The sequence below is a fragment of the Schistocerca serialis genome, chromosome 1, assembly GCF_023864345.2.
Source record: "Schistocerca serialis cubense isolate TAMUIC-IGC-003099 chromosome 1, iqSchSeri2.2, whole genome shotgun sequence".
Lineage (NCBI taxonomy): Eukaryota > Metazoa > Arthropoda > Insecta > Orthoptera > Acrididae > Schistocerca > Schistocerca serialis.
Window position 1 is genome coordinate 559,754,322 of NC_064638.1, and position 12,265 is coordinate 559,766,586.

Here is a 12,265-nt window from a genome sequence, read left to right on the forward strand (position 1 = left end):
AAGAAAATTACTTGAATTATAAATCAACGTCAGTTTCTAGGAACTTGTCACTCAAGTCGGATATGGTAAAATATAGTCTTGTTTTATACGAAACGGACTGCTCAGTCCCATTATCATGATTTCTGGAATTTGATGGATTTCTTCTTTAAACCTTTTAGTGTTTTCGTTTAATGGTTCCATCTTATGATTCAGTTCACTTACCATTGTCATTTTCTAATCAAATGAATCAGAAACAAAAATCGCAAAGGGACATATTCATGAGACAAGTACCATATCTTTTTTTTAATTTGTGCAAAGTAACGATGAATACAACATTCGATAGCCTAATATTTATGAAGGTTGGGAAGAATGCTGAAATCCATATCGGGTGCTTTGTCTGCATAAGGGGCAGAGAACCACACTTGGAGATGTACGTATATTGACAGGGTAAAAACGAATATCACAGATCGCTTTATCTTCTTGTGGTGATAATTTAAGTTCATCACGAAGCACAAACATTTGGAAGCGTAAATTTATTTTGCCATTCACACTGGGAGCTGGATAGCCCCCAAAAACACGAAAAGATACTTGGGAGTCATTGACGCTAGACGGCGTCTCTTTATTTTGATAGTGACGAAGGAATTTTTGAGACAGTGCTACGAACTGATGTTGTTCGAAATAAAGTAACTGCCATTCAGCACTACTTGAACTTGATGTCACTATTTCGGGAACACGGTCTGAGAAAAGTGATAGGAAATATCTGAACGGCAGCAACATAAACTATCGAAATGTAAGTAAAATTAATAGCACTGAATGAGTATTGGGTTTATCTTTTCTTTCATTTTCAAATGTTTCATGTAACATTTATGTTATGAATGTTTGCCGGGATTTTGGGTTTCATATCTTCGCCTTTTCCCAGCTACTTCTGCTCGTCTGGATATTCTTCTCTGGTAATCGGGTCCATGTTACCCACGCTGATCGTCCTTTCAGCCATTACCTAGTCAAAAATTTTTAATCTTCTTCAGCAGCAATGATACTTAGCACATTAACTTGTTCTGTGTCAAAAATGTCATCACATTTTTGAAAGAAATCTATTTCTTCTCGTTTATGGACGTCAGACGAAAATCCAGTAAGTTTTTGTTGTTGCTTCGATTGTTCATGGGGAAACTTTTAATTTTGGTACGCAATTTCTCAGTTCCTGTGCCGGAATTCATCCATTCTTCCCAGTACATCATTTATTCCTGGATATTGTAGGCGCCCCGGTGGTCCCGGTCGCCTACGGTGAACTGGATGGCCGAGCGGTGACCTCTCCAGTAGTCAGGATGCTAGGAAATGGCTGTAGAAGCGTCAGAAACGCCAAAGAAACATTATTAATTCATAACACCTTTATTCCTGCCGAGTACAATGTGGCTTGGTGATATCAACGACCTTCCCCGAGTCCTCGCTGACTCGTAGCGATGACACCAAATCCGGGCCGCACCAGTCTTGCTAGCGCAGCGCCGTATGCTGTGACGTAGCGGAGGGAATGTCCATACCTCGGCCGCGCGTGGATGGCGGCGTCCGGCTGGCCGGTCGGCTCGGCGGCGGACGGCAAGAGGCTCCGGGTTTGAGTCCCAGCGCTGTAGGCACGAGAAGCGTTCTCGTAGTGCGGAGTGTACTCTATCCCACCCCGTCTTCTTCCCTGCTCCTCCTGGTGGCTCATCCGCGGTGGAAGGGCGGAACGGGCTGCAGTCCCCGAGCGTCGTCGGCTCACCCGGTTGTGACGGCGGATGCACAGGGCCTAGGCCCCGCACGATCTCGACAATGGCTCACTGATGTGGTTAGCATTGGCTGCGAACGAGTCTGCCGCGATGTCTGCTAATCCTAGGTTGATGATTGACAGCGGCAGCAGAAAGGACCAGATCTGGTACTGTCCCCTCAGGTCTGCTGCTGGATGGGCCGCCCTTACCGCAACATCTCATCAATAAAGATTAACATGTCGATCACCGAGCTGAGCGCTACGCAGCTCCCCAGTACACATCTAACTCCAAGTCTATCTGCGAGTGCGAGTGCCTTGTTGCTATCAAAGCTGGCGTATTTAAAGGAAGCACGAGCGACGTCCTGACGTCATGCTCGTTTGTAATGAACGCATTTGTGCCACTTATACTGCTGACTTATCTGTCGTACTCGCCCCTTAGGTGTTCTTGCGACAGAGTTAAGTGTTGTTACGACAGACTTACGCGAAGTCTGCAGTACAGCTGACGCTATACCTCTGTCTTGCACTCTACGAAAGTCTCCGTCTAACACAAACCCGCGTGCTAAGCAAATCTCTCTCGCCTGCTGTGTGTAACCAGGCCATTGCCCCTGCGTGACGACACATTCCGATATATGTGCAATCCTCTTAGCTCTTGGCTAACCTACTGCCTCTGGCTCTCGGCATAGGCAACGAAACATTGACAATATTCCACGTTTCCAACTCTTTACTATTCCGCGACACTAAAATATTCACAGGGCGGTTTGAAGCACAGTTAACACACATGCCCACAAACTGTAAAAGAATATCTGTAATGTTTGTTTTTCAGATGACATGTTGCTTGAACTTACTTCATGGGAGTAACACCCTAGTACATGAATTTTATTGACTCATACTGCCACAGGAGGAAGCAACAAGTTCACCGGCGCCATGCGATCCTCAGGGTCGACGATGCTGCTCCTGGTGGCGGTCGGCACACTCCTCTTGGTTGGTGGCGGCAGTGCCGCCGGATGCGACAGAGCAGCCGTGCAGTCTTTCGACGCTAATAAGGTGAGTGCGCCGACCTTGCTTACCGTTTCGTAAGGTTCGTACTTTTACACAATATTCTACACTAACATACATTTTAATAGAAATATCAAATATGGTCACAGTACTGTAGGTTTAAAACATATTGCGAGGAATGAAGTTAAACTAAGCCATGCCCTCAGGACCTATATCTGGTCTTGAGATTCATAAGAACGAAAACACAAAACTTATTGCAAGCTGCGACACTGTAGCGAATAAAACTGTGACCCGTTTATAGAACAAATTTCCTTTAATTTACGTCTATGGTCACAAACTTTTTGTCCACCGATTACCTCGGTACTGATTTGCTGCTCTACTTTGTGAGACTAGTTCCATGCCTGGCCTACGACAAAGTCAAAAGGCTCTGTAACGTGAAGCAGCAAATCAGTACCGAGATAATCTGTGAACAAAAAGTTTGTGACCATAGACGTAAATTAAAGGAAATTTATTCTATATACGGTTCACTGTTTCATTCGCGACAATGTCGCAGCTCCTGAAAAATTAAACTTTAGTAGTTTCAAACTGATAATAATAATTATAAACGAAAAATTCAAAATTGTGCAAGCTCTACAGTAGTACTTTATTTCCTTAAGTGGTTATCGGCTTGCATCGCCATCATCAGACTTTAGTTGGCTGTAATTGTTGAAGGGGTTGCAGGACTGGTAAACAACACTGCAAAAGATATTACACACAAAGAGGTACAGACCCAGATTAAATATCATTTTTGCGAGTGCGATAGTAACTTAATTCTAAACGTTAAACAAGAAATAAATATGTAGTAAAAAACGAGAAAGAACATTTTGTGAAAAGCTATGTACGCATGTATTTATGTGAGTGAGTGAGTGACTGACTAAGTGAATGAGTGTATGTGTGTGAAGACGTGCCTTTACAGAGAAAAACCTCGAAGTAGTGATAAGCGCCTGAAGGAAGGCAACTGGCACTGTTGGTGTACCAAGTGGTTGCGTACGTACAGGCATCTAGCACTACTTCTAAGGTTTTCTTTGTAAAGGCACATTCTTAAAATTCTCAATAAATTGAAGATGGTGCCACTGAGGTTATTGCCAAACTCGAAGGTCTTGAGGGGCTCTTTGCTGTTTTATTCACGCACATGACACTGTAGCACTCCCTCCTCCCCCTCCCCCCCCCCCCCACACTGCACCCCCTTCCTCCCCCCCCCCTCTTCCCCCCCGTGATCACGCCACAGGAGGAGGCGAACAGAAGCGCTGAAAAACCTCCCTGGTGCTTTGGATCACGTTCATATTTCATCCAATTGTTTTGAACGGTATGTAGAGGTACAAGCCGGAGCAAAAATTGCAGTCACACAATCGTTCGAAGGGATTACGTTCAATGCAGTTGCTGCCTCATGTTGTCCTTAGAGTAGGGTTGAAACGCCTAGGAAGTGGCAGCAGCGTCTATAGTTGTCAAGTACGTCATCCCGTTGCTCATCGCATCGCACTACCAAATGTGTGGGAATCAACGTCTCAGTGGAAGAAGTCGTTTCATTGACACTCTTTATGCCACTCCAGAGGCCTCTTCGTGCGATTATGATCGGAGATGCGTCCCGCGTGACTTCAATGCTGGGAGTCGCTGTTCTGACCTCCATCGCAGAGCCGTCAAACGAAAGGGGTAAATAAAATGTGGTTAAGAGGGGGCTGAGACGACCTTCCGATCGTGTGACACGACCACGGTGGCATTGGGCAGAACTGTGGTGATATTTGGTGCCGATGGGACATCATTAACCCACTTTACACGTCACATGAACTTCTGAGCTCTGGCCTTTTTTCCGGATGTGTCGACACCCAACACCTTGCTGCTTAAAGCGTCGTCGAGCCTGATGGTGACGTCGAAGGGCGCCACACTATTGCACAGAGGAAGGCACACGTTTGGCCAAAATTCAAACTTCTCTTTCGCAGTGGTCCTTTCTAATGGACAAACCGATGGACATATAATGCGTGTGAAATACCGGCCCTACTTTGCCAACTACTCAGCTATCTAGGTTTGTTGTTCTGGAACATTCCGGCTGGCTGGCGTGTTCCAGGTAACAGTAGCGGTAGATGACGATATTCCACGATTCAAGATTCATCTCATCTTGTGTACTCATACGAGAAGACGACCTGGGAAATCTGCATCGTCAGTTGCTGGAAGCTTTCTTTTACCTAGTTAGTATGGCCTTTACAATAATAAAAGAATGGACAGTACACTGGACTCCAGCCCTGCAGGTCACAGATTCAATTGTAGGTAGATATGGGTATTTTTCTGTTTTAGATCTCCATCACGGTCCCAAGCCCACTCAGCCTGCTGTCAAATAAGTACTGGGGACTTTTACGTGCGGTTAAAAAGGTGACTGTAGCAATTGTTTCACCATCCTCCCACTCCTAGTGCCACGTGGAAGAAAGGCTGTGCTCTGCTCATAGTCAGGCATGTTGCCCGGCCACGGGTTGTGCGCGACAGATTATTTTTCATAAGAAGAAAGGATATCATGTAGCGCCACCATGTTAAACTGACCTTTCCTCAGGAAGCGTAAACAGAAGAAAACTGAAATTTTTTTCACAGACACTTGCACCATTTGCAAACTAGCAGATTTTTTTTTCAGAGTAAAATTTGAAAAATATTTTATAACGACCCTTTTTCGGGTAAATTTCTACCATAAAAAGGGTCGCGTCGTCCACCATAATGTAGCTAGAAAGCTAAAAAAATGTACTTCATGCACGTGTAATAACACAACTGACTTACAATTTCAATGCTCTGGTGTAAATTTTTTCAGAGGAAAGGTACATCAGTCAGTCTAGAAAAACAAAAGTGCCGGGACATTGAGTTTATAGCGTTATTGTACTTACAGTGTTTGTAACGCTTTTGAAACGAAAGTCGAGTCTCACAAACACAACATTTTAATTTACTGCTTCTTTATTACCAGCTCTATGCGCAACATATTTTGCAGACAGTATTCACATACACTACTGAATGTAACTGCAAAATTATTATCATTGTGTGAAACGTAGATCGGGAGATACGACGTCCACGGCTACCTGCCAGTCCCCGAGAGCAACTCGAGGCCGACTCGAAAGGGTTAATACGCTCCTGCTATATCCTCACTCTTTTCATCTCCATACTTCGCTTCTCGCCTCTAGAGATCTGTTTATCCTTCTTGTAGAGATCATCTGCCTCCAAATCAGACTTCACGATGCAGTACCGGTCCATTTCTCTGAAAATTTACAGCGTGTTATTTCCTTGATGAATTCCTAGACCTTTCATTCTGGAAGCATGTCAGCATGCATTCCTGCATTCCTGCCGATGTCTGTTGTAACTTTGGGACATCCTCAGTTTGCGTTCCATGTTGGATAGTCTTCATGTGGATCCCACGCTTGAATGAACACTGCCAGAAAAAAAAAAATAGTACACCCGTTTAGAGGTTTCCAATTCACTCAAGATTTATTGTTGCAACAGGAAGTACATGAAATGATTACACTTACAGAACAATAGCACAAGCGGTTCTGAGATACCAGATATCGATCCGTTCCGAAGCTCACATATTAGTACGTGGTGTAGCCTCCAAGGATGGCAATGAAAGCGCTGACTCTAACACCCAGTCGATCGTACAGCTAGCAGATTGCACTGCGATACGTTATGCCAAGTCTGCTCGACCTGTTTAGGTAGATCTGTAAGAGTTGATGGTTGATGAGTGGCACGAGTCCCTTCTCATCCATCACATCCCACACGCGCTCGATTGGAGAAAAGTCTGGAGACCGTGCTGGCCAGGGAAGTTGCTGCACATCTTTCAGAGCACTTTGATGGTTCAAATGGCTCTGAGCACTATGGGACTTAACTTCTGCGGTTATCAGTCCCCTAGAACTTAGAACTACTTAAACCTAACTAACCTAAGGACAGCACACACATCCACGCCCGAGGCAGGATTCGAACCCGCCACCGTAGCAGCAGAGCGGGTCCGGACTGAAGCGCCTAGAACCGCCCGGCCACAGCGGTCGGCTCCGAGCACGGTGAATTTCGCTGACAGTGTGTGGGCGAGAATTATCCTGTTAGAACAACGCATCACCTACTTGTTGCAAGAACGGCAAGAGAACGTGTCTAACAACATTATGCATGCACCGAGTGCTGGTTATCGTCTCCTCCAGAAACACCAAAGGTGAACGAGAATTGTAGCTTATCGCATCCCAGACCACAAAGGCTTGGGGAGGGCCAGTGTGTCTTGGACGAATCCTGATATATCCGCCGTCCGCGGATAGGAAAATCTCAGAGTGTGAGTTATAACGGTTTTATTTAAACTAAAGTCTTTCTTCAAAATTTACAAAACAATATTCGTGAGGTAGGACTGATCCTCAAAGCCTACCAATAACTAAATCAGAGATTCTTCCAAACATAAACTGTCTGTAGTAACCATAAAACTTCACCAAACCAAGCCCCGGGCGTCTCGTGAAGAGCGGTGCAGAGTCCACGTTGCCGTCACCTGAGTCAGAGGACGAGTAGGGGCCCTGCGAGGATGGCTCCGGTACGCTGGCGGCGGTGGACGATGACGCGGCGGCTACGATGACACCAGTGGGCTCGCTCGATGCGAACTGCCTCTCCAGGCTCCTGCGCCAGCCTAAATACTGCTTGGCATGGATATGGCTGGCTCTATTTGTAGTCACGTGTCGAGCGGAAGGAAAGAGGTCCGCGGCTGTAGCGACCTCTTGCGGCGCCGTGGACGCCTCCTGGTGGTCTCTGGGAAGCGTCTGTGCTTCCGGGACGACCGGTCAGGCTGACCCCTACTTGGTCCGGGGCCCGCTGTACCGGTCTGCTTCGCGGGAAGCGAGAGTTGCAGGCGCTTAGTCTGGACACAGTCAATCCACTCTTCATTGCTGTAGACCACGTGCACCATTATAAGTGATACTCTGACGGCACAAATCGATCCGTGATACGTCCACGATGTGGCGTGAGTGGAGCACGGGCTACACACGTGCGTGCCCGTAGCCCTACTGTCCCACTGTTAATTACCGGTTCGCAACAGTTCGTGTTGACATGCCCTCTTATCTGTGCTGTGGTTGCTGTACGATGTACCACTGGTGCCCGTACAATATGACTATCGTGGCGGGCGCCTGTGCTGCGTGGATCTCGTCTACAGTTGTTAGAATGTTCACTTGACACGTGATACCAGTACGGTTGCACAACCGACACAGCACGTCAAACTTATGTGGCAGTTCTCCGAAAGGACCATTCTGTCACTCGGAAGGCCACAATTTTTCCCTTTCAAACAGGCTCAGTTGGCTGTAGGAAGCACGAGTGGGTCTCCATGGCATGGTTGCCTGCTCGCTTCTCACGTTGGATCACACTGAGCATTTTGGCTGTGAGCATTCTCTAATAAAGGGTAGACACAGATGCGCTTTGGTAGCTCTACGAGTTGGCGGACGACGCTGAAACCATTATCAGTACACTTACTATCCTCCGGGTGGCATACGCCACCATCGGATCAAAATCGACGTCGTCTATCCAGGTATGCTGATTTTTTTCCAGCAGTAAGTAAGCTTCCCGCTGTGTTCCCGCTATATGACCTCCATTTCCACTTATAACTTGACGCCACATCTGTAGTCTAATTACTACAGACAACACACTCCGACTGCGCTTTGGAAGCCACCGAGCGGATGCTGCTGTGCTTGGTGGACCGCCAGAGGTGGTTCTACCTGGAGACAAAGTACGCAGGAAGCGATGAACGAAATACACATTAAGTTACTCTGAGTGTGGAATGCAAAGCCATGGATACATGGAAACGTAGAGAAAAATTTACTAGCTATGAATCGAAGGTCACACAACACCAAACACAAGCGCCTAGAGACCAACTCATTTGTTGATCTCAACATTTCTTTGCTCAGAAATAAAAACGCACGTGGTACGTTACGTTATTGCTATTGGAAACAACGGAATGGAAGGCAAGGAACAGTGTACCCAACAGCTCTGAGCAACGGAAAAATGTCTCTAGCCTTATGAACTCAAATATCATAACAAGAGAAGTCAGGGAGCAAAAGGGGACCATACCTCACTCTGCAAACTGCCATTAAAAGTGACATTAAGAAACTTCAAATATGGATTTGCTCTAAAATTCCTTCATATTCGCACAAAACAGACTTCAAATCATCATAATATCCAATAAAAAATTCATATTTTCATCGCTTTCAAGGTACATTCTGCTCCAGCTTAGGGCATGTAATCACTATCGATAACATTGGGTACAATTTCGTAATAATTCGCAGTTGATCACAGTGGAAGGGAACAACAAAATAAAGCTCCTGTGCAAGCGTGTAATACATAAACTTTGGTTTCATGAAATGTGTTTACGGCGAATGTATTCTCGAAACGTTCGAAATTACACGCGATTCTATGTTGGCTATTGTTTCTAATGCTTGAAAAACACTGTACAATATTGTACACAAAATCCTGAACAGTGTTATTATTTTCATTTTAAAACTGTTAACGGTTAGTTTTCACCAGAAAAAATAGGCACCGCAACGTGGAGTCCCTCATTAGACAGAGCCTTTGTCATGGGCTACATGTGCTGTACAGATAAACAGTCTCCGGCTGTGTTATCAAGTAACTCGAGCAATACTAGGTACAGAGGGAAAATTCCAACCTTGCTGGTATGGTCAGATTTAAAGTATTTGGTATTTGACTGCTCCCGTCAGAAATTCCCCAATGGGAGTTGTATGGCATTGTCAACTCCCACAGTGTTGCCACTTCTGTTGCTCCAAATACTGTGCCTGCCAGTTTGCAAGTAGGAAACATTTCCAAAACCGAAAATTTCGCATATTTCAAGAAAAAAAACGGAGCATCAGCCCCAATTAAAATTGAAAATAGCTTTTGACACGCTCTGAGACACTAGTGAGACCTGTACCATATGTGAACATCAGAGATTATTTAGCGACTTTTGTAGGATGCAGAGACTGAGCTGTTTTCCGAAGCTTATATATACAACCAAAATGCGTTATACTACTTTTCCAATGCGTTAAACCACTTCCGAAAGATCGATTGTCGATCGGAGTAGCTTGGTAATTAACACAAAAGAAATTGTTTGAGTGAGTTCAGTTGTCTTCGAGATATGCCATGAGAAGTTTTTGGCAGAGAACATATCACCTGTTTCAAAAAATAACATAGCTCTAGTTCTAATTAAAAGTATGAACACAGCTTTAGCATGTTTATTTGGATGCCACACGTTTATTTATGTGATGCTGAAAGCGATTTTCTATTAATGCATAGAGCGGAGCACTCTGGTGGCTGTTTGCAGCTAGTACTTACTGTGGCAACGCCGCAACATTGAACCTTAAACGTCAAATCCAAAGTCATTTAAATCAGACAGTAAGGCTTTAACCACGCTTTATTTAAGACGCACTTTTCGAAGACCAGTATTAGGTCGTCTTCATTGTGCGTATAGTGGAGGAGGAATGGATGCAGACGACACGGCCCTCGGATGCCATAGCAAACGTAGAAAAAAAGTGGCTCTGAGCACTATGGGACTTAACTACTGAAGTCATCAGTCCCCTAGAACTTAGAACTACTTAAACTTAACTAACCTAAGGACATCACACACATCCATGCCCGAGGCAGGATTCGAACCTGCGACCGTAGCGGTCACGTGGTTCCAGACTGTAGCGCCTAGAACCGCTCGGCCACCCCGGCCGGCCAAACGTAGAAAACTACGTAGAGTAAAAAACACTCAAGGAAAAAGAAAAGAGTAAGAAAAAGCATATGGCTCTAAAACATCGTATTACATCTACAGCACCAATATGAGCAGTACTTGGTACCACAGTGACACAATGAACTGTTTCAAATTGGGTACTTCAAGGACAGCCCTGAGCTAGATGCCCTGTAGTGTGCATACCACTGCCTCCAAACCACCGCCATTTGCAACTTCAGTGGTGTGCTTATTAAGGGAAAGATGGAAGTCTGTTATGTTTTCTAATGAAAGCTGGTTTCTTTCTGCCTCGACGCCAGTGTTGCCCACGTGTTGGTTGTAAGGATGCCAGTTGAGTGCCTGCAACCAGCCTCTCTGCGTGCTAGACACGCTGGATCTACACCTGGAGTTATGGTCTGGGCTGCGGTTTCGTATGTCAGTAAGAGCACTCTCGTGGTTGTCCTACGCAGCCTGACTACAAATCCGCACATCGATCTGACAATTCGACCTGTTGTGCTGCCATTCATGAACAGTGTTTCACAACAGTATAACGCTCGCTCACATACCGCTGTTACAACTCAACATGCTTTACGGAATGTCGACACGTTGCCTAGACCTTCTCGATCACCAGATCTGTCTCCAATTTGAACGTCATCGGATGACAACTTCAGCGACGTCAACGAACAGCATTAAACGCCCCTGTATTGGCAACAGGCATGGAACTCCATCCCACAAACTGACATACGGCACCTGTACAACACAGTGCATGCACGTTTGCATGCTTGCATTCAACATTCTGGCAGTTACACCGATTATTAATGTACCAGCATTTAACATTTGTAATGGCTTATCTCGTGCTTACATTAACCTGCCATATTACAATGTTAATCACTTAAGTATATTACCTAGACAAGTGTATTTTCGAAATTTCGTTACTCTACAGTAATTATTTTTTGGTGCGCAGCTTTTCTCCGTTAGTGTATACCAGAGCTAAACATAGTATAGCAGATTACACATCTCTTATGATACTATAGCATCTACGAATAACTAGGGCAACTGAAAATGATTATAGAGATTATAAACGGCTGCTGCCGTGTTAAAGTAAGTAAATTTGAAAAAATGTTTACTTACTTTACAGGTGTTCTGTTTGATTACCATTAGTCACAAGGAGACCACCTAATCGATAATCATTTTATTATCATACATACCAAAGCATACTTGGAGTCACTGCTGGGAACATCTTTAGAAATGCGCATTTTCAGTTCTGGAATATTTTTCGACAAAGTAGGCACATACACTAAACTCGACATAAAATCTGTCTATGGGTGTCAGGCCCAGAGCTCTCGGTAGCCAAGAACAGAATACAGAGTCGTTCAGAACGATCGATCAAGCGATTTGAAAGATGTTAATTAGAAATGTACCATCTCAGTGTGCGGGTTCTCCATCTTATTGAAAGATGTAAGCCTAATGAAGCTCGGGCATGAGCCATTGCTAAGACATGTCTGGATAAATTTTTGTTCAGACAATTAATGAAAAAAAATGAACTGTTCACTTTTTGTGGTCACATTGCACAGAACACATTAACTTTCGGAGATTCTCGCCGCGATTCAGCTCCATAGGAAGTACCTTCCATTTTTAAGTTGTGCCGATAATCCCTGTCACTTGGCGCATCACTAAAGAAGAGAGGTGCAGCAAAGTTTCTCCCCATATGGGTTCCAGCATTACCGTAGCGTAATTCAGTTTTGCTATATCTGCGAGTCACCGGATACCGTTGCACAAGTCAGTGAACAGACGAAAAACGATGACGGCGCAAAGCGGGAACACCACCTGCGGTC

General features: G+C 44.9%; 1 protein-coding gene across 1 annotated transcript in view; it reads left to right on the forward strand.

The window, feature by feature from the left end:
- Positions 1 to 2,641: 2,641 nt before the first annotated feature.
- Positions 2,642 to 12,265, forward strand: part of LOC126415640 (uncharacterized) — a 98,897-nt gene continuing 89,273 nt past the window's right edge. Inside the window, exon 1 of the mRNA XM_050083448.1 lies at positions 2,642 to 2,761. Coding sequence (XP_049939405.1) covers positions 2,642 to 2,761 — 120 coding nt within the window. The remainder of the gene's footprint in view (positions 2,762 to 12,265) is intronic.